This window comes from Hemitrygon akajei, chromosome 1, assembly GCF_048418815.1.
Source record: "Hemitrygon akajei chromosome 1, sHemAka1.3, whole genome shotgun sequence".
Classification (NCBI taxonomy): domain Eukaryota; kingdom Metazoa; phylum Chordata; class Chondrichthyes; order Myliobatiformes; family Dasyatidae; genus Hemitrygon; species Hemitrygon akajei.
This window is the reverse complement of record NC_133124.1, coordinates 19,418,737-19,442,937: the sequence shown is the minus strand read 5'-3', so window position 1 is coordinate 19,442,937 and position 24,201 is coordinate 19,418,737. Positions and strand designations below refer to the sequence as shown.

General features: G+C 40.2%; 1 protein-coding gene across 1 annotated transcript in view; it reads right to left on the bottom strand.

Moving 5' to 3' along the window:
• The window catches only part of csmd3b (CUB and Sushi multiple domains 3b), a 2,154,916-nt gene that overhangs the window by 179,856 nt on the left and 1,950,859 nt on the right, over positions 1-24,201 (bottom strand). The window contains exons 40-42 of the mRNA XM_073038951.1: positions 20,318-20,434; positions 19,233-19,442; positions 1,233-1,421 (exon numbers count right to left, since the gene is read on the bottom strand). Of these exons, the coding sequence (XP_072895052.1) occupies positions 1,233-1,421; positions 19,233-19,442; positions 20,318-20,434 (516 nt within the window). The remainder of the gene's footprint in view (positions 1-1,232; positions 1,422-19,232; positions 19,443-20,317; positions 20,435-24,201) is intronic.

Genomic DNA, 24,201 nt, shown 5'->3' with positions numbered 1-24,201 from the left:
GAGGAATAAATTAATCAAAGACATTTAAATAAACAGTGCAGATATAATTGAAAATAATAATAATCATCATCTTAATCCCTTTCAGCAGTTCTCCTCCACTAATGTATGCCTCAAAATGACAGCATCCATCATAAGGGGACCCCCCCCCCCCCATGACCCGGAACATAACCTCTTCTTATTGCTACCATCAGGGAAGAGGTATTAGAGCCTAAAGGCACGCACTCAATGATTCAGGAACAGCTTCCTCCCCTCCGCCATCAGATTTCTGAATGGATATTGAACCAATGAACACCACCTCACTATTTTTTGTTTATCTTCTTGCACTGCTTATTTAATTTAACTTTAAAAATGTATATATACACACTTCTTACAGTAATTTACAGTTTTTTTCTGCTCCTGCATAACAACAAATTTCACAACATACGTCAATGATATTAAAACCTGATTCTGATTCTGACCAAGTGTACCCCCCCCCCCCCCAGTGTTGTTAAATTGCTACTTTATACTTGAAGTTAGCTTTGCAACAGTCAGAAAATCACCTGGAAAGAACTACCACCATGCTTCAGACGTCCGTGTTTACGAACCCATGTTGGCTCTTAGTCAAGGAAATACTGGCAGCTTTGCATTGATCTGTCAGCAGTTCTTGACAAGAACTAGCCTATTATGAATATTGTCTGAGCATACATCTATCTCAAAATAAAACTGGCAGATTTTTACTGGCAGTTAATGCTACCGAATAAGGTTGGTCTGATTCTGAAGATGGCCTCTTAGACGTCCCTTAGAATGAAACAAAATTAACATCTGCAAAAGATTATCAGCAGTCATTTTTTTAAAATGTGAAGTACAATTCCTTTATGTTTCCTCTATTTTCTGCCTGAAAGCATGAATTTAATCAGAATTAGTCACTCTGAAAGGAATCTGTCTACCAGCAAAATATCTTTCAGTTAAAAATAGGACAATATTTAAAAGAAAAGGCAAACAATTTTGGTGGTAGCAAATAGTTGGAAGCCAGGTATCAGTTCAAGGTAAATAGAGGCTGTTCCAATTGTAAGGACCTCAGATACTGTGCTCAATATAAATTTGTTTGGAAAGTCAAACAGTGGTGAATCTCAATTATGGGTAAAAGGATAAAACAGCAGCACAGTCATGTACATGTTAAGCACTGGTGGCAAAAGAAGATCGCAAACAACTTCACATCTTCATACATACATACTTACATTCAAGATACATACCTTCACATCTAGGTATTGGGTAGTTCCAGTTCCGACTTATACCGTGGAGACAAGTGAGTGCTGGTTCCCCAATTAGTGTATAACCTTGGAGGCACTCAAACGAGATGGTCCGTCCTACTGATAAGTCATATCCGATAACAAATCCATTTCGAAACGGGCGGGGGTCAGGACAACTTTGAAGTTGGTAAGCTGCAAAAGTTAATTTCTTTAATTAGACCCAATAGTTAAAGGAAAGCTTTTAACAGCTGAGGAATTTTTAAGTATAATAAAGAAACAATATAATGAAGTATTTTTAAACCTCCAGGTATGTTTCTAATTTATTACTTCCTGCCCTGCAATTATTTTTGACCTAATGCCATTTTCATTGTCAAAGTTTGATACTTTTTTTGTCTCCTGTTAGTATGTTGAGGAGTATACTGTTAATCAGCATTTTCTCATCTGTTTGTGTGATGCGATTATTTTATTTACTAAAACCACACAGAATTAGAGCAATTATTGCACTGAAAGTCTTTTGTTTTTGATGCACCATCAATAACTCTCGGAGATGGGAGGCAAACGACAGGCTTTTATTAGCTGCAAGAAATGACCACACAACATCCTGGAGACTGAGGGGGAGCAGAGCCTCCAACCACCTTTATACAGGGGTCTGTGGGAGGAGCCACAGGAGCAATCAGCAGAGGGGCGTGTCCAGACAGGTATATGTAGTTCACCACAGTTTTCTTCAAAGGAATTTAATGCAGAAATAGCACAATAAACAAGTGTGAATCTGAGGTAAATGGTCTTTATGTCACCTGTTGAGACTCCAATACTGCTCATTTAAAATGACTAAACATAAAATACGAACAGTCAAGTGATCACAACATGAATTGATATTTGGTTAAAAAAAATCCTGAGATATTGAGATTTAATAGTACACAGATTTTGTCAAAGAAAACACTGTTTTATTGTGATTTTTTAAATGGTAATATTTATCTTATTGTGCTGTTCAAAGTAGAAATAAGGTGTCCCTCTTATTCATCTTGCATATAATATAAATATTTAATTTGAGAGATTTTAAAAATTTTATTTAATTATAATCTGGAGAAGATGAAACATTGATTACTATATTCAGAGATAACTTAAAGATGCTTTGGTGCAAAAATAGTTCTTTATAACCTTCACCAGAATGTTTTCTATCGACTGCAGTTCTGCCTTCAACAACTTACAAGTTGACTGTTAAACTACCCAGTCTGGGACTCAATGCATCAATTCACAACTGGATTCTGGACTTTGTTACCAATCGCACCCACACAGTCAGACTAGGCAAGTAGACATTAAACTCCCTGACCCCGAACACTGGAGCACTGCAGGGATGTGTACTGAGCCCTCTCCTTACAATCTTTTCACTCATAACTGTGCCCCTCCCTTTGCTACCAATTGCATCATCAAATTTGCAGGCGACAATGCAGTGACTGGATTAATTACAAATAACAACGAAACAGCATACAGAGAGGAGGTGCAGAAACTGAATGGTGCAGTAACCATAGTTCTGGAGAAAGGGTTCTTCTAAATCTGTTCTACTAGCGGGCAAGAAGTAAGGGGGAAGTTTTCAAAGATAACTGTAAGTGGTGGCTCATGATATGTTTCATAAAAATCTGAGGAAATTTAAGTAAATATTTCCCAATAAGAAAACCTGGTGTGAGGTATAGTGCTACAGATGACCAAGATTACAGTGTATTGATGCAGTCATTGACAGATGGCAGATGGATATTTGACAGTAATGTGTGGCTGTTCCAATAAATGTTTAACCATGACCCTGTTTTATGTGGGTCATCGTCATTTGTGTTCTGGTATCGAAAAATGTTCTCTTGAAAGGTGAGTTAAATCTTAATATAAGGAAGAAGCCAATATGATGTGCTGTTAAAAATCAATATCAATACTTTTATTTTGGCCTACTAATGGATTTCTTCATTTAGCCTTATGGTTGTTTGGAGTTCTATCATATTTGATACAAAGTCCAAGTAATGGTTCAGGGCAGTAGGAAGTCAAATTGTCAGCTTCCCTCTTGAATAAACCTTTTGCAGCACTTTCCTTTTGAAATCATTTTGGATCAATGCAAAACAGGCGTAAAGAGCTGCACAATCTTCGATTTCAAGATTTTGTAAATCCTCAGATTATATGTTAATTCATTCATTCATTATGTGCTGTATCGTATGACATGGGCAAACATGGTCTTGATCAAGATTGTTCTTGGAAATTTTTTCTACAGAAGTGGTTTACCATTGCCTTCTTCCGGGCAGTGTCTTTACAAGGGGTGACCGCAGCCATTATCAACACTCTTCAGAGATAGTCTGCCTGGTGTCAGTGATCAAATAACGAGGACTTGTGATATGCACCATCTGCTCTTATGACCATCCACCACCTGCTCCCATGGCTTCACATGACCCTGATCATGGAGGGACTCAGCAGATGCACAACCTTGCCCAAGGGTGCAGGCCAGTGGAGGGAAGCAGTGCCCCTGTACCTTCTTTGGTAGAGATATAACTCCATCCCACCACCCAATATGTTAATAATAATCATAAAGTCCTGCATATAAAAGAGCAGGAGAGATACATTTTAAATGGTTGTATCCCTTCTGCACAGTGTTGCTTGATGTGAGTGCAAAGTGTAAAATCAGAATTAGAGGTTAGGGCATCTTTTTACCCCAGTCACCAAGAATTAATCTCCAAAAGGCGTAATGGGTGATGGAGTCAACCATGCTGATGCTGCAAACTGAGACATTTTTAACATAAGCTGTTATTGAATAAAGCTTCAAAAATTCATTTGAAAATTACTTCAAAGATTTATAAGTAATTTTTTGTTCTAAATAGGCCATCAATTTTTTAAGTGGCTATATTTCTTCAATACTCCCAATAAGCCAATTTTGAAAAATTTATAGATTCTACTGCATAAAGAAATCCTTTAAAAATCACTTTGAATGTTTAACTGAAGTAGAAAAGTAACAACTTAAGTTGAAACTATCTATATAGTCAAGTAAATTCGAATTCCCAGACTTATGGACTGAATCTAGAGAGGAAGATTCCACAGAAAACAACATTGAGCAGCCAGCATAATCAAAGATCCCAGCCCCACCATACATTCTTCTCCCCAATCCCAATGGGCAGAAGATAGAAAATCCTGAAAGCATGCATCACCAGCTTCAAAGACAACTTCTGTCCCACTGTGATCACACGCAACTCTTGTATGATAAGATAGACTCTTGGCCTCTCAACCTCCTTTCTTATAGTCTTCCACTTAATTGTTTACTTACATTGCACTTTTCCCAGTCAATTTTACACTTCATTCTGCAAAATCTTTGTGTTACCTTATTCTAGCTCAATGTATAATGATTTGATCTGTATAAACAGATCTGTATAAGGCAAGCTTTTCACTGTATCTTGGTACATGTAACCAAAAAACACAGATTTTGTACTTGTGAATTTAACTAAACTCAAAATACTTGAAGTTTCTCACTTTGGTTCATCCAAAGCTTTAGTCTATCCTCAGATATTTCTGGCTTCATTATCAGCTCAGATTTCAAATGTAACTTCAAAGTTTCATTTATGTTAAGGAACCAAGATCATTGTCTGCCCCTTCTTCAGCACTACTTTATGATCCATAATGGTATCTGTAGTATGGTTGTACATTTAACAAAAAATTAGTGACAGAAACCATGTTGGTGATGATATTTGTTTATAAATAATATCCATCTAAAACTTGCAGATGCATGTAATTATCGTCAAGAATCCACATGCAATGGGACTCTACCATCCACGATTACATTCATAGCTGTGAAAATGAATGCAGACAATGCAGAATGAGCTGCTGTGGAGAAGGAGGGAGAGGAGCAGGATTGGGAAAAGGAAGAGAGAAACAGGAGAGTTAATCTGACCAGGATATTTAGCAAGGGGTTCTCTTTCCTGATCTTCAGTGAGATAAATAAGTGAGGAGTCTGTACATCAATAAGGACATCTCCACAACAATCTGCCACTGCTGTGCCTGAGAGCAGAGCGAGCAAAGCACTGTCTACAGAATGATTTTAAAAATGTCATTCTATCTTGCTGGAAACCAATAACCAGAAATTTGAGTAGGATTATAAATGTTCTTAAGATGCAAACCAATACTGATTTACAGCACATGACAGTATCACTCTGCTAGTCAACTGTGCGCAGTGAAAGAACCAAGCAGAATTTCATTCTCTCAAAAATCTAGCTGGCATGAGGAAGATGGCAGCAAACCTGTCTGGTAAAGCTGGTTCCAGTCATAAAGCTTTCATTCAACAGGTGTTCAAAGTAACTGCCATGATAAAGTGAAGGGGGCCACCATGTAAAGCTATCTTCTGGTAGCATAACTGGTGACATTGGTACAAAGCCCATGCACAGATGTTGTGTAATGAACCAGATTTGATCAAGGAACTTAAGGTAAAGGAACTTCTAGGAGTCAGTGATCATAATATAATAGAACACACCTGAAAACTTGAGAGGGAGAAGCTAAAGTCAGGCGTACCAGTATTAGAGTGGAGTAAAGGGAATTATAGAGGCATGAGAGAGGAGCTGACCAAAGATGATTGGAGGGAGACACTAGCGGGAATGGCGGCAAAGTGGCAAAGGCTGGAGTTTCTGGGAGCAATTCGGAAGGCGCAGGAGTGGCACATCCCAAAGAAGAAGCAGTATTCTAAAGGCAGGATGACGCAACCATGGCTGACAAAGGAAGTCAAAGACAACATAAAATCAAAACTGAGGGAATATGATAAAGCAAAAGAGGATCAGGAAACTTTTAAAAAACAACAGAATGAATCTAAAAACCCAATAAGGAGGGAAAAGATGATATATGAAGGTAAGCGAGCCAATAACATCAAAGAAGATACCAAAAGATTTTTTTCAGATATACAGTATAAAGTGTAAAAGTGCAGAAAAAAAACCACCTTAGATTCCTCCATATACCTGTCTAGTAGTCTCTTAAACTTCACTACTGTATCTGCCTCCACCACTGACTCAGGCAGTGCATTCCACGCACCAACCACTCTCTGAGTAAAAAACCCTCCTCTAATATCCCCCTTGAACTTCCCTCCCCTTACCTTAAAGCCATGTCCTCTTGTACTGAGCAGTGGTGCCCTGGGGAAGAGGCACTGGCTGTCCACTCTGTCTATTCCTCTGAATATCTTGTACACCTCTACCATGTCTCCTCTCACCCTCCTTCTCTCCAAAGAGTACAGCCCTAGCTCCCTTAATCTCTGATCATAATCATACTCTCTAAACCAGGCAGCATCCTGGTAAATCTCCTCTGTACCCTTTCCAATGCTTCCACATCCTTCCTATACTGAGGTGACCAGAACTGGACACAGTACTCCAAGTGTGGCCTAACCAGAGTTTTACACCATTTCATTTCATTTCATTTCAAGAAGGTTAGAATATTAAAACAAGGATGTAATGTTCAGGCTTTATAAGGCACTGGTGAGGCCTAGTTTGGAGTATTATATGTAGTTTTGAGTCCCTTATCTAATAAAGGATGTGCTGACATTGGAAAGGGTTCAGAGGAGGTTCATGGGAATGATTCTGGGAATGAAAGGGTTATTTTATGAGGAGCATTTGATGGCACTGGGCCTATACTCACAGGAATTCAGAAGAATGAGCAGAGATCTCATTGATACCTATCAAATGTTGAACAGTCTAGATAGAGTGGACATGGAGAGAATGTTTCCTAAACTGGCCGAGTCTAGGACCAGAGGGTACAGCCTCAGAATAGAGGGATGCCCATTTATAACAAAGATGAGCAGAAATTTCTTTACCCTGTGGGCAGTGAATCTGTGGAATTCACTACCATACGTGGCTGTGGTTGCCATGCCATTAGGTGTGTTTAGGCTGGAGGTTGATAAATTCTTTATTAACCATGACTTGAAAAGTTACGAGGAAAAGACAGGAGAATGGGGTTGACAGAGAAATTGGATCAGCTATGATGAAATGATTGAGCAGACTTGATGGGCCAAATGGCCTAATTTGCTCCTCTGTCTTCTGCTCTTATTATACACTTCTGTTTTTCCTACATAATATAAGCCTCTTGTTCTTGGAATTACGTTTGCAATCCATTTTTGCAACATCTCCAAAACTGTTAAATCTTTACTGAGTGGGTAACATTAAATACATTGATGAACACAGCAGTGGATGAAATAGGGACACAATACTGCATGACTATAAACACTTAAAATATCAATGTTGTTTCAATGCATGAGCCATACATGATTGTGTGGATAGCCAGAAGCTTTTTCCCAGGGCTCAAATATCTAACACGAGGGGGCATAGTTTTAAGGTGCTTGGAAGTAGGTACAAGGGTGATGTCAGAGGCAAGTTCTTCACACACAGAGTGGTGGGTGCATGGAATGGGCTGCCAGTGAAGGTGGTAGAGGCAGATACAATAGGGTCTTTTAAGAGACTCTTAGATAGGTACATGGAGCTTAGGAAAACAGAAGGCTGTGCGGTAGGGAAATTCTAGGCAGTTTCTGGAGTAGGTTACATGGTCGGCACAACATTGTGGTATGAAGGGCCTATAATGTGCTGTAGGTTTTCTATGTTCTATTTTAAAACTTTGGCGATAGATTCTCATGCTTCCTACAGCACAGTTTTGTATATGTATCATCAAGCTTCCAACAAACCAATTTCCATTGTGATCTCAGCCTGGTGTTCTTACAACATTGTCAGACTTACATAAATCATTATCACTTCCAGCTGGGCCAAGTTCTGATTGCCTAATACATCTGTCACCATCAACAACAATCTGAATACAATATTTTTCTATAGATACATCAAGTATGTCAAGTGTTGAACAGTTAAAAGCCATTGTGGAAAGAACCGTAGCTTTAACAAAGAATATTTTGACTAATTTTAACAATGGTGCTATACTGTATTTAGATTAAGTGGTGCAGGTAACCCCAGGAAATGCAAACATGCACTTAAAGTTTATTACTTATCTTCCAAAAACACTTTAAATGGAGGTTGACATAGCATTCTCTACCTCTGAAATATAAAATCACCATTGATCATTTCTACAAGGAGCGCTGCCACAAGAAAGCAGCATCTATCATCGAGGACCACCACCATCCAGGCCATGTTCTCTTCTCGATGCTGCCATCAGAAAGGTAGCCCCAAACTGCTAGGTTCAGGAACAATTATTACACTTCAACCATCAGGCTCCTGAACCAGGGTGGATAACTTCACTCACCACAACCTGAACTGATTCCACAGCATGTAAATTCACTCCCAAGGATGCTACGACACAGGTTCTCAGTGCAATCTATCTGTTGATCTATCTGTTTATTTATTTCTTCATTCATTACATATTTATTTATGATTTGTATTTGCACAAATTCTCTTCTTTTGCACCTTGGTTTCTTGCCAGTCTTTCTTTGTTGTGCAGTTTTCAATGATTCTGTTGCATTTCTCTGATCTACAGTGAATGCCTGCAATAAAATTAATTTCAGTGCTGTATATGTTGACATTTGAACTTTGAAATTTTGCTGAAGTATCTGAATGAACCATGCCATTAAAGCATCAATTTATTAAAAAAAACAATAAACACAAGAAAATCTGCGGGTTGGAAATCCAGAGCAATACACACAAAATGCTGAAAGAACTCAGCAGGTCAGGTAGCATCTATGGAAGTGAAGAAATAGTCAACCTAGGGGGTCCCCCTAGGGGGGGGGGGGGGGATCTAAAACTTCCAAGGCGAAAAGGGAAAAGCTTAAAGGGGCTATGAAGGGAAAATGTTTTCACATAGAAATGGTGATTACATGGAACAAGCTGCCATAGGAAGTGCTAGAGGCAGGTATAGTTACATCTGAAAGGCATCAGAATAAGGTTTCTTATCACAGACATATGTCATGAAATTTGTTGCTTTGTGGCAGCAGTACAGTACAAGACAAAAATTATGAAAAAGATGGATAGATAGACAGATAGATTCAAGATTGTTTTGTGTCATTTCCAATACACAAGTATAATGGAAAATTGTTACTCCGATCTGATGCAGCACACAAAAAAAAATAAGATAAAGAACACAATAATAAAAATACGTAATAAATATAAACACGTAAGATAGCTTATAGACAGGACATACAGTAGATTGATTGTACGCACATAGAGTACCTGTACATAAGGTGACTGACAGGAAATGGTAAAGTGGTGATGGGGGGAGGTTGTGGTGAGGTGCATTAATGGATGGGTGTTGATCATCTTTACTGCTTGGGAAAAGTAACTGTTATGAGTCCGCTGGTCCTGGTGTGATGTTATGCACCTCCCTCCCTGATTGGACTGAGACAAACAGTGATGAGTAGGGTTGGTGGGATTCATCATGTTACTGGCCTTTTCTCAGCACTCTTCTGTGTATATGTTCTTGATGGCAGGTAGGCTGGTGCCAGTGATGCTTTGTACAGTTTTGACTACCCATGGTAGAGACGTCCTGTCTACTGTAGTGCAGCTTCCATACCACGCAGTGAAGTAGCATGTTAAGATACTCTCTATTGCGCATCTGTAGAAGGTTACGAGTATAGATGTGCATAGTCCAGCTCTCTTCAGCCTCCTCAGAAAGTAAAGGTATTGGTCAGCTTTCCTGATTGTGTTGGATGTGTTCTGAGACCATGAGAGGTTGTGCGCGATGAGCATTCCCAGAAGTTTGAAGCTGTTTCCACTGCTGTGCTGCCAAGGGAGGTGGGTGTGAGTTCTCCTGAAGTCAATAACTATCTCTTTTGTCTTGTTAACATTGAGGAAAAAGTTTTTTTACCTGGCACCAGGCTTCGAGCTCTTCCACCTCCTCTCCGTAGGACGTCTCATCATTACTGGTGAAGAGCCCCACCACCCTGTGACATCAATGAACTTGACAATGTGATTACGTACAGTTGTGTGTCAGCAGAGTGTACAACAGTGTACTCAGCACACAGCCTGGGGTCATCCATGCTGAGGACGATGGGGAGGGAGGAACGGCAGTCCATCCTGACTATCTGAGGTCTGTTGGTTAGGAAGTCCAACACCCAGTTACACAGTAGTTAGACTGAGGAGTAGGAATCTGTTCATCAAGGTCTGTGGGTGAATAGTGTTGAATGCTGACCTGAAATCCAGAAACAACATTCTGATATAAGTGTCCTTGTTTTCTAGACATGGGGCATGATAGATGCTGAGGCATCAGTCATAGAGCGGTTCTGTTCATAAGCGTATTGGTGAGTGTCACTGGAATGGAGTTTTTGCTATGTGCCATTTCCAGTCATTCAAAAGGGCTTCATGATGATTGGTGTCAGTGCTACGGGGCAGTTGACATTTAGCTCTGAAGCTGTAGATTTCTCTGTTATAGAGATAATGGAGGCTGATTTGAAGCCTGTATGAGTGAAGTGTTGAAGATGTCCATGAAGTCAGTGAGTGAATTCTCAGCCTGGGATGTTGTCTGGCCCAGCAACCTCACAGGGGGAGAATCTCCGGAGTCCTTCTCATATCTGCTGCTCAGCTGGAAGGGGAGGTAGCTTTCGTGGGTAGAGTTGTGTTGCATTCCCCGTGCATAAAGGTTGTTTAGAGTGTTGTGGAGGGAGGCCTCACTGGTATAGGCAGCACTGTTTTCCTTTACGTAGTCAGTAAATCACCTAATGCCCAGCCACATATGCTGGGTTCATTATCAGACAGATATTCCTCAATATTTTGTGCATCAGCAGTCTTTGTCCTCTTGATGCCTAACGTGACATTTCCCCTGTCTGCTCTGAGAGTTGTTCCGTCTCCAGACTTGAAGGCAGTGTCCCGGGCTTTTAGTGAGAGGTACACCTCTGCATTCAGCCAAGACTTCTGGTTGGGCCATGAGATGAGTGTTCTTGAGGTTCATAGACAGAGAGGTAGGAGCAAGAGTAATAATGAGGTAGCATTCAAGAATGGCAGAGGGGAAGAAGCTGCTCCCCAAAACACTGAGTCAGGTACACGAATGGTAGGTCTCTCCTGTGGGAAGAGGCAAAGGCAGTTGCACATGTACCCTCCTGCAATTAAATGAGAGAGTGGAGACCTCCTTGAAAAGTTCAACTTTTACTAGGGTTGATACAGAGCTGATATTTTCCTGGCTGGGGTATTGAGATCCAATCGAGATGCAGAATCTGTGCACAAATTTGAGCTGCAATAGTGGCATCCAATAACATTTCAGTGTTGTAGGTGAATCACAGCTGAATTAACTTTAGAAACCTGCCACATTTTAGTAGACCAGCACTGAATGTTTCTTGTTAGTTTATTCTGTACCATCTTTTTCTCCCCAGATGCAGGTAATGTAAGAAATTGCTACAATACATCATCCCATTCAGATTCAGATTGAGCAATTAATTTTCCTTTTGTGTTCTCAGGAGTGTGAGGGGAAATGGACCTTATTCTGTCATGCTAATTTAAAAAGTAGCTTTATTTCACCCTTTTATCACTCGACAGATTTCTCTTCCAGAGGATTTATCATCAGTCAGTTTACAGCCTGGCAACTGCGCTCTGTCTCACAGGATTTAATCATTCACCATCACGGCAAACTATCCACTCCCTTGGATAGCAAACGTACACTTGAACAGATAAGTTACTCTTTTATGTGACATGGAAACATTTCTTTACAACAATTATGGAGTCAGCATTCCAACCATTGCACACATCACAGTGTTATTTCAAACAGCCAAATATACTTCGCTCGTAGAATTCACTGTGAATTACTTGTTTAGGTTTTAGTGTAATGAGTGGCAATTGTGCTTTAAAGAGCTGTGTAAATGTGGCCACCTTATTAAGTTCAGGACTAAAACTCAGTGAGATCTTCTGTTGCTGTAATGTAGCCCATCCACTTCAAGGTTTGACATGTTGTGCATTCAGAGATGCACTTCTGCACACCACTGTTGTAATGTCTGATAATCTGAGTTACTGTTGCCTTCCTGTCATCTTGAATCAGTCTGGTTGTTCGCTTCTAATCTCTCTCGTTAACAATGCGATTACGCCCACAAAACTGCTACTCACTGCATGTTTTTTTTTTGTGTTTCGCACCAGTCTCTGTAATCTGTTTTGTGTAAAAATCTCAGAGACCAACAGTTTCTGAGATACTCACACCACCCCATCTGGCACCAGTTAATCCGTGGTGGAAGTTACTTAGATCACATTTCTTCCCCATTCTGATGGTTGAGCTGAACAACAACTGAACCTCTTCTTCTTCTTCTTGCAAAGTTTATGGTGGTTGGCAGACCAACATAAGGTGCATTACCACAACCTAATGAGTTGGGAACGTGCAGCAAAGAGGCGTGAAGTACCCCTAATAAACCAGCCCCCAAAAACTCAAATAATACCAAAAAGTCTAATGTTTTTAGGAGGTCAGATATGCACTTATATACATTATAATGGCAGTGATATCGTAACAAACTTTCCATGTTAATCTGTGTCTGTCCCAAAGATCTGAATTTATCAATTAGATGTTTCCTTTGCCACCTCATAAGAACAGAGTTCAAACAATGTATGCTGTATCATTTCTTGACAAGTACACTCCCTACAAGTGCCCATATCATGCACATTAACTCTGAATAAGAAATTATTCAACTGAGTATGCCCAATACATAAACATGTAAGTATAACTTCTTCCTTCCTTTTATACCAATCTCCCAGTTGATTTCCCACCATCCTCTGAATTTTATATAATATCATCCTTTCTTTTCTTTATCCCAACTTCGTTGCCCCAGTAATCAAATAGACTTTTTAATTATGACTTTCACCTCCCCTCCATGCAAAGGCACCACTACATTTATATCCTTAATTTTAAGTGATTGCTTAACTAGAATGTCTGCACCTCATTTCCTTCAACCCCAACACGGGTTGCGAAATGGATAAACAAGCCTAGACCCTTAACAGATTTTGTCAAATCTCAGGAAGAATGTTTGGCCTGCAATTTGAAATACCTGTTTAATAAATGTCAAAAACAGGAACGAATCAGAGCAGAGAAGTACAGAATCAGGGCATACTTCTTCGACCCATTCCAAGGCTGAACTGACAGCAGCCATCTCAGACTGATGCTTTGTCTGATAATCTTTTTTTAACAGTCACCTGTAATTTTGGAACATAAACAGGGACACCTGAATGACCTATCAATGGACCTTTTGAAAACATGCAGATATGTAAGAAGCCATAACATCTGCCTTGCACATTGCTGAACATCCTGAACTACTGATATAAAATAATTTTTTCATTTAGATCTTTTCTTGAAGGCTTAACTCAACCACAGGCAATGGGAAAGCCCATGGAGGAGCAACAGGAGGGGGTACACTGGGACCATACTCTGCAATAAACAACCACAAGATTTTAAGCCCATTCATTTCCCATCCACCCATTAACTGAAGACCTTACAAATGCAGTGCTCCCGACACTCCCATATTGGACCATTGCGAACTATAATGTGCATAGATGCAAAAGAACTTCACCCTTTTCTACCAGTAATGCTGAAATTGGGGATGATTTAATAGCACCACAGATAATCTCAATGCTTTAGCTCGATTTTTATCTCGGAGTTTTAAGACTGCTGGCGAGGCTGACCCATAAGCAAGACATCTATAATCAAAGACAGATCTGATTAAAGCAATATATATTTGTTTAAGTGACCTCCTACTCACACCCCAATCACACTCAACTATACACCAGAGCACATTAAGAGCTTTTTTACATTTCTCTAGAATTTTATTCACATGCACCTTTCATGTTAACCTTTCGTTCATCCACATACATAGAAACATTACACTGTTTAAGAGACTTACCAAATAACTTGAGATCAATTATGGGTAATTTGTTACTTTTAGAAAAACGAATAACTTGAGCCTTTACAAATGAAAATGTAAACCTCCACCAACATCCCCATTCCTCTGCTTTATTAGTAGCTGCCTGCATTTTCCTCACTACATAGTTTACATTCCTACCTCTCTCCCACACTGCACTATCATCAGCGTATAACGATTTGGAAGTGCCTGAGCCAACATTCAAGAAAATATCATTAATTATAAAATTAAAAGTGAGTGGGCTATACACACTCCCCTGTGGAGTCCCATTCTCAATTTCATACCTCTTAGAGAATGTTGTTCCCACCTAACTTACATCTTCCTATTACATAAAAAAATATTGAATCCAATTGAACATTCTTCCACCTACTCCTATCTTTTTTCCAGTTTAAGCAACAACCCTTGTGTCTATAATATAGCTTTCTCTGTATCAAAGAAAACTGCTGCCATTGATTCTTTTTTAACTTGGGCTTTATGACTATCAGATTCCAAACTTAACGCTGAGTCTATGGTTATTCTCCCTTTACAAAATCCAGATTGGTGTATCGATAAGTTCCCACTACTTTCCACAAAATAAGAAAGCCCTGCTATATCCAATCATTCCATTATCTTACATACATGTGAAGTTAGCAAAATAGGTCGATATCTGGAAGGATCTGATTGATCTTCACCAGGTTTCAATATATATAGTGGTAAGAACAGCTCATTTCCGGGAAGCATTGCCCTTCAACCTATATTGTATTAAAAAAATTCAAAGCTGACGTAAGTTTGGAATCAGATGATCATGCAAACATATAGCAAATGTCATCTTTCCCAGGTGATGTATGACCAGCACTATTAATAGCACTTTTAAGTCCAGGCAATATAAATTCAACATCCAAGCGGGAACTGAACATACTTCCCTCGGCATTCTGAGGATTGCTTGCCAGAACTGTTTCTCTAGAAGACTTCTCTTCTTTACTTAAATTGGCTGAACTATGTACACTGACGTATGATTTTGTTAATATTTCTGCTTTTCAGAGTCAGTAACTGCAACTTTCTCCCCACCATACAAAAACAATTGTGCATCAAGTTTTCTAACTCTCCCATTTCTGTATTGTACCCCAACTTCCTCTACCTGGATCTCTTTCCCAATGCTATTAGAGTACTTTCTCCAATACATTTTCTTTGCCTTTCTCACTACTTTTCCAACTATAGCTTGAGTTCTTCTATTTTGCTTGAGAGGTAAATAGGTGTAACACTGCCTAAAAGCTTTATTCAGCTCCTGCACAGCTCTTATACATTCATTCATCCAGCCAGGGAACAGCTTTCCTTTTATTATCCCCCAGTCATCTGGGAATTGGTTCCTTAGGTATTGAGTTAATGGAGGTATCCTCCAAAACCAAATGATCAGGAAATCTGCTTTTACATAAATCATCAAATACATCCCAATTTTCCTTTTTAAAATTTCATCTCGGGATACGAGATCCTTTCCTCTATTCCCATTCTACAGATAATGGGCGAATGATCACTCCCCACTGTTTCATTGTTATACGCACACTTGTTATACCCTCAAATACCAGCATGAGGTCTATAGCAGAAATACTGTTGTTAAATAGATTTATCTTTGTACTCCTGCCATTGTTCAAGCACATCACATTTCTTTCAGAAAGTCTTCTACCACTGTCTCATTCACATTTGTGTCACCATAAACCCACAGAGTACTATGAGCATCAAAGTCCCCACACCCCATGACCTCAATTTTCCCACTTCCACCCACACTTTCCAATGGATTAGGTGTTAGACTTTCATGAAGGTTATAAAAACATAGTTCTCTGCACTGTTCGACTCTTTTTCCAAATTTCCACATAAACAACTCTAATCTCCAGACTATTTTTGACAAAGGTAGCCACTCCTCCTCCATTAACTATTTTCTGATCGCATCTCATATCAACATAACCTTTTATCTTAGAACTTACACAAGATTTCAACCAGGTTTCCTGTACACATATAACTTCAATACATTTCTTAAATTATTGATTGTTAGTTAACAGGCTTCTCGCATTTGTAAGATTAGAGGAAAAAAAAATAGCAATCCCCCTTTAAAGTCTGAACATCATTTACTCCTCCTTGTAAGGCATCGTTAATAACTTTCAGAGTTAAGTCTTTTATCTTTTTGCTTCCTTTCATGTTTTATGACAATTGTTTAGATGACAGAGTTGATGGCTTTGTGGCCAAGTTTGCAGATGGTACAAAGAAAGTTGGAGAGGCAGGTAGTGCTGAGGAAGCAGGGCGTCTGCAGAAGGACTTAGGAAAGTTGGGAGAATGGGTAAAGAAATGGCAGTGGAGTATAGTGTAGGGAAGTGTATGGTCATGCACATTGGTAAAAGGAATAAAGGCATGGACTATTTTCTAAATGGGGAGAACATTCACAGATCAGAGGTGCAAAGGGACTTGGGAGACCTGGTACAGGATTCCCTGAAGGTTAACTTGCAGGTTGAATCAGTGGTAAGGAAGGCAAAAGCAATGTTAGCATTCATTTCAGGAGGGCTAGAATACAAAAGCAAGGATGTAATGCTGAGCCTTTATAAGGCACTGGTCAGACTGCACTTGCAGTATTGTGAGCAGTTTTGGGCTGGCATTGGAGAGGGCACAGAGAAGGTTCACGAGAATGATCCCAAGAATGAAAGGATTATCCTATGAGGAGTGTTTGATAGCACTGGGCCTGTAATCACTGAAGTTTAGAAGAATGTGGGAGGATCTCATTGAAACCTATCAAATTTTGAAAGATCTAAATAGAGTGGATATGGAGAGGCTGTTTCTTATAGTGGGGGAATCTAGGACCAGAAGGAACAGCCTCAGAATAGAGGGACATCCATTTAGAAAATTTCTTCAGCCAGAGGGTGGTGAATCTGCAAAAGTCATTGTCACAGAGGCCGTACAAGCCAAGTTATTGGGTATATTTAAGGTGGACGTTGATAGGTTCTTGATTAATCAGGGCATTTAACATTATAAGAAGAAGGCAGGGGAATGGGATTGAGAGGGATAATAAATCAGCCATGATGGAACGGCAGAAGAAGAGTCAATGCACCGAATGGCATTATTCTCTTCCTCTGTCTTATCTCTGCGTGTTTTTCTGCGGCTTTTAATTTAATTTCTATGTTTTTGTCCTACTTTTAGTTTGTACTGTACAATTCACCACATCTGCCATGAAAGTGACAAACTTTAGTTAATCAATGGGCCTTTCTTATACAATCCTGCACTTTACACGCCATCTTTAATCTATCTGTATTCTAGCTATTAATAGGTCTCATAGTTCATAACCAATGGTGGTAATGGGGATAAGCTCACACTACCTATTAAATGCTCCCAATACTGTGCATCCCAAATATCCTCTGACAACCAAGTCTAACTCCCGGCCTTCAAGTGTGGCTTAGCTACTAAGCCTGATGGAACCATTTCTCCTACAGGAGAAGGGGTGAAGTCAGGTTACTGGCATCTTAAAACCAGTCACTTCAATCAGATGGGACTTGCCAACTGTGGTTGGCTCCTCATCTAGGAGAAGGAAAACTCTGATCTCAAACCCCCGCCTTCATGCAGCTATACCCACTCATGGGGAATGGTTTGGGAGTAAATCCCTAGGAACAATCCAGAGCTGGAGTCACTAAGGCAAGTCCTACATTGAGTTCAACGCTGACTAGCAAATCCTGTGATGCCACTGGTACCAAACTGTATCGATCTCTGCCATTCCTTTAGATTCATCAGCTGCATGGAGGGGGAATGTGCCGCATAGGAACAGCTTGCTCTCTATATCATATTGTCCTGGCTTGCGTATTGACTTCAACAGCTTGGACACAACATCCATGGTCGACCCTGGCCAACAGAGGTCATCAATAGGTCCAATTGACACTGTCCTCTGTTCTTTCTGCAGAGCCTCTGCATATGATATGCCCATTTTCTCCCAAACACACTGCAATTCCACAGCTTTCTGATATACAGAACATTCTGAAGAACAATTCTTAAAGCGTGCTTTAATACATCATCTTCATGCTGACTCAATATAATTCTTTGTCTATATCATTTTAATCAATCATGCAGTGGTTTAGCTAAAATCATTTTGGAAACTATTGTACTTTTGTTTTTAAATACTCAGCACCTATTTGTCATCATCTAAAACAGGGGTTCCTAACTATTTTTTATGCCACGGGCCAATATCATTAAGCAAGGGGAATGTGGACCAGGTTGGAAAAATCTTGCCTGACCAATCTGTTGGAATTCTTTGAAGAAATAACAAGCAGAATAGAATAAGGAGAAACAGTGGATGTTGTGTATTTGGATTTTCAGATGACTTTTGTCAAGGTGCTGCTCATGAGGCTGCTTAACAAGATAAGAACCCATGGTATTACAGGCAAGATACTAGCATGGATAGAGTATTGGCTAATTGGCAGAAGGGAAAGGGTGTGAATAAAAGGAGCTTTTTCAGGTTGACAGCCAGTCACTAGTGGTGTTCTGCAGGGATTGTTGTTGAGACTGCTTCTTTTTTTTTACATCATATATCAATGATTTAATTATGAAATTGATGGATTTGTGGCCAGGTTTGCAGATGATACAGAGATAAGTGGAGGAGCAGGTAGTGTTAGGAAGCAGGGAGTGTGCAGATGTACTTAGACCAGGGGTTCCCAACCGTTTTTTTATGCCATGGTCCAATACCACTAAGCAAGGTGTACATGGATCCCGAAACAATTCTAACCAAAACATGTGGACATGGGAAGGAATTTTACCCATTCTCTAATCTCAGGATCATCAGGATGCAGTTTAGCTGTTTTCAGCTATTCAAAATCACTGCAAATATGCTGTCACATTTATATAAGTTAATCTAAAATAAATGTTTGATCCTCCCAAGCCATTTATTGATGATTTTGAAACACCTTAAGGCATCATATTGGGCATCAACCCTAGGACGGAAGATGAAAAAGCCCCCCTTATCAAATTCCAACATCATGAGGTTTGAATGCTTCTACCTAAAACAGGTGGGAGCTCTTACATTTTATAATCCACACCATTAATAATCTGATCAATCACCTTTACCAAATATAGCTTTGGTAGCAAATTGCACCAACTATGTTTGTAGAAAATGGACAATAAGACTCTTTGGGAATGAAATGCCATCTATTGACCTTACAGCAATATAGTTATTATTTGCATTTTCTGACACTTACCTTGATACATACTGTGGAAGCCTTGTTTGTTCTGGGAGTAATCACTGTGAAAGTATATGGTGGTTTCGTGGGTGGTACTGAAAAGAGGTGCTGGAATCTGAGGACCACTAAATCTACCAATAATCATTCCAGTTGTTGCAGACCCACTCCTCACTTCCATGTAATCATGGATTGTCTCCGTGGAAAAATTAACAAATTGTAAGTGCACACCTAAAGATTAAAAACACAATAAGAGGGAATTTAAATGAATTTAGTTCTTAAATGATCCATGACAAAAACCCACCACTGTTGACACACTCGTGCCTTCATAAGTTAAGATGTGCATGAAGGACAATGTGTGGATTCAATTTGAAAGCCTTGAAGTAGGAAGATCTTCCCATTCTGCCATATCAGTCCTTGCCAACTCTATTGCCACCTCTAGTTGGAGGAACAGCACCTCATATTCTGTCTGAGTAGCTTACAACCTGATGGCATGAACATCAACTTCACTAACTTTCAGTAATTTCACCCGTCTTCCCGTTCTGGCTCTCCTCTTGCCCCTTCACTTCTCCTCATCTGCTCATCACCTCCCACAGGTGCCCCTCTCCTTTGTTTTCTCTAATGCTCCATTCTCCTCTCCTATCAGATTCCTTCTTCTTCAATCCTTACCAATTACACCTATCTCCTCCCAGCTTCTTACTTCAAACGAATCCCCTAGCCACTGACCTATCACCTACCAGCTTGTATTTCCCCTTCTCCCACCTGCTCAGTCTGGCTTTTACTCCCTTCCTTTCCAGTCCTGAATGAAGGGTCTCAGCATGAAACGTTAACCATTTATTCTTCCTCATCAGAGGTTTCTAACCTTTTTTATGCCATGGGCCTGTAACTGAGAGGTCCCAGACCCCTGCTGTAAATAGCTGATGCCTGGCCTGCTGAGTTACTTAGGTATTTTGTGTTACTGTGGATTTCCAGCATCTGCAGAATCTCCTGTGTTACTTATTACCACAGTCACTCAGTTAAGCAAAAAACTCACTCTAGACTACATAAACTGAAGCCGATGGACAAGTCTAAATTGTATGCAAAATGCTAAGTTCCTTTTAACTTACCGAAGCCTATCGGTAGGGTTATTGACCACGTGCAATCCAGGCTGCTAGGGTAGTTTCCAGGGAAACCAGGGCTAAGGATAACTCCACTGAAATCTGTCAGAGAACCACCACACTGGGCTGCAAAAAAAACAAGTTTAGATATGAAGAAAAGTCAATAGAGTGAAAATGATATGCTGACGCATATACTGTCATCAACACATTTCAGAATTTTAAAACAATAACAAAAATAACAATCACATTTTCTTGGCAAGAAATAGAAGACAAGTGCTTAATTTTTGCCTCAACATCAGTTTGGGGCTAGTTTGGATTAGGATAAGACCATAAGACATAGGAGCAGAATTAGGCCATTCAGCTTATCAAGTCTGCTCCACCATTCCATCATGGCTGATTTATTATCCCTCTCAACCCCATTCTCCTGCCTTCTCCCTATAATCTTTGACACACTGGCTAACCAAGAACCCATCAGCCTCTGCTTTAAATATACTCAATGACTTGCCCTCCACAGCTGTCTGAGGCAAAAAATTCCACAGACTGACCACCCTCTTGCTAAAGAAATTCCCCCCATCACCCCTGTTCTAAATGGACATCCTCCTGTGCCCTCGGTCCCAGATTTCCCCACGACTAGAAATATCCTCTCCACATCCACTCTATCTAGGCCTTTCAACATTTGATGGACTTCAGTGAATTCCCCTTCATGCTTCCAAATTCCAGCGAATACAGGCCCAGAGCCATCAAACGCTCCTCATACATTAACTCTTTCATTCCTGAAATCAGTCTTGTGAACCTCCAATGGACCCTTTCCAATTCCAGTATATCTTTTCTTAGATAAGGGGGCCCAAAATTGCTCATAATGCACCAAGTGTGTTCTGACCAATGCCTTATATTACATCCTCGTTTTTATATTTCAGTCCACTCAAAATGAATGCTATCATTGCATTTGTCTTCCTCACTACTGACTTAACCTGTAATTTAATCTTTCGGGAATCCTGCATCAGTACTCCCAAATTTCACGACATATGTCAGTGATATTAAACCTGGTTCTAATGCTGATTCTGAGAAATCAGTTCTAATTGCTCTCAGGTGTAACAGATTGTTATTCACATACGAGGGCTAGAAGTAGATCTGTGCTGAGAGACAACCTCAGCCACTGCTATCTTCTGCAAGGGATTGCAAAAATCTGTTTTTCATCAGAAACCAACTGTCAACAGACTGGTTTAAGTTGGTGCTGGTGAAGCACAGCGACAACTTGTTGGTACTAAACAAAACAAACAGAATTATTAATTATTGTATAAATCACACTTTTTCTGTTAAATGATCACTAAACTCAATAGCCTCAACTCTCTTTTGGAGCTGAGCTTTCGAGCTGCCTGGCATTTTTACAGTGTGAACTGAAGTCTTGAAGGTGCAGTACGGTTGTAGCATGGTGGGTATGGGCCGAATCGAGGAGGCAGGGCCTAGGCCCAAGAGCAGGCAATAAGCCATCGCTTGGCCACTGATGGAGCAGACTTGGATGCGACTTGATGCGGCAGAAGTGAGGGGAGTGGAGACGAGGCAGAGTTGAGGCGGCAGGGCTGAGCCGGGTCTGACTGTGAGGAACCCTGTTCAAACGCCAGGCCAGATTGAAAAGGTCAGGGTATCAGGGACAGAGGCAATGGACGGGCTAGTTCAGTTTATTGCTCCACAAGCTTTACTCAGCTCAAGGCAGTACTGAGGCTGTGGTCTGCAACTAATGGACTCCTGGATCAGCAGCAGTGATGATGACTGTCTTAGTGGCTGGGGACTCAATTTTATGAACTTCAGTTCTGAATATTATTTAGAAACATAGAAAACCTACAATGCAATACAGGCCCTTCGACCCACAAAGTTGTGCCAAACATGTCCCTACCTTAGAAATTACTAGGGTTACCCATAGCCCTCTATTTTTCTAAGCTCCATGTACCTATCCAAAAGTCTCTTAAAAGACCCCATCGTATCTGCCTCCACCACCGTTGCCAGCAGCCCATTCCACACACTCACCACTCTCAGAGTAAAAAACCTATCCCTGACATTTCCTCTGTACCTACTCCCCAGCACCTTAAACCTGTGTCCTCTTGTGGCAGCCATTTCAGCCCTGGGAAAAAGCCTCTGACTATCCACACAAACAATGCCTCTCATCAACTTATACACCTCTATCAGGTCACCTCTCATCTTCCGTCGCTCCAAGGAGAAAAGGCTGAGTTCACTCAACATGTCTTCATAAGGCATGCTCCCCAATCCAGGCAACATCCTTGTAAATTTTCTCTGCACCCTTTCTATGGTTTCCACATCCTTCCTGTAGTGAGCCAAGCAGAATTGAGCACAGTACTCCAAGTGGGGTCTGACCAGGGCTCTATATAGCTGCAACATTTTAAACACAGGTTTAAGGTGCTGGGGAGTAGGTACAGAGGAGATGTCAGGGGTAAGTTTTTTACTCAGAGAGTGGTGAGTGTGTGGAATGGGCTGCTGGCAACGGTGGTGGAGACGGAGCCAATAGGGTCTTTTAAGAGACTTTTGGATAGGTACACGGAGCTTAGAAAAATAGAGGGCTATGGATAAGCCAAGTAATTTCTAAGGTAGGGACATGTTCAGCGCAACTTTGTGGGCCGAAGGGCCTGTATTGTGCTGCAGGTTTTCTATGTTTCTATGTTAACATTACCTCTCAGCTCCTAAATTCAATTCCACGACTGATGAAAGCCAATACACTGTATGCTTTCTTAACCACAGGGTCAACCTGCACAGCTGCTTTGAGTGTCCTATGGACTCTCACCCTAAGATCCCTCTGATCCTCCACATTGCCAAGAGTCTTACCATTAGTACTATATTCTGCCATCATATCTGCTTACTTTTATTATTTGCACGATTTAGTTTTATTTATGTTTGGTTTTTGATGGTCTTTTTTCAATGGGTTCTTTTGGATTTCTTTATTTTGTGGATGCCTGTAAGGAGACGAATCTCTATATTATAAATAGTAAACATAATTTGATAATAAATGTACTTTGAGCTTTGAAGGAGGCTTAACTTAGGGTGAGATCTAAGTGGACTGCTGAGCCACTGGGAGGTTCTACCGGATTTTAACTTAAATGATCTGATCAATCTCAATGTAAAGCAACAAGGTTTACATTTTCTTCCAAAAGATTTTATAGATACGTGAAAAGAAAAAGATTGGTCAAGACAAATGTAGGTCCTTTACAGTCAGAAACAGATGAATTGATCATAGGGAACAAAGACATGGCAGACCAATTGAATAACTACTTTGGTTCTGTCTTCACTAAGGAGGACATAAATAATCTTCCAGAAGTAATAAGGGACCAAGGGTCTAGTGAGATGGAGGAACTGAGGGAAATACATGTTAGTAGGGAAGTGGTGTTAGGTAAATTGAAGGGATTAAAGTCAGATAAATCCCCAGGGCCAGATGGTCTGCATCCCAGAGTGCTTAAGGAAGTAGCCCAAGAAATAGTGGATGCATTAGTGATAATTTTTCAAAACTCTTTAGATTCTGGATTAGTTCCTGAGGATTGGAGGGTGGCTAATGTAACCCCACTTTAAAAAAGGAGGGAGAGAGAAACCAGGGAATTATAGACCAGTTATTCTGACATCGGTGGTGGAGAAAATGCTAGAGTCGGTTATCAAAGATGTGATAACAGCACATTTGGAAAGAGGTGAAATCATCGGACAAAGTCAGCATGGATTTGTGAAAGGAAAATCATGTCTGACGAATCTTATAGAATTTTTTGAAGATGTAACTAGTAGAGTGGATAGGGGAGAGCCAGTGGATGTGGTATATTTAGATTTTCAAAAGGCTTTTGACAAGGTCCCACACAGGAGATTAGTGTGCAAACTTAAAGCACACGGTATTGGGGGTATGG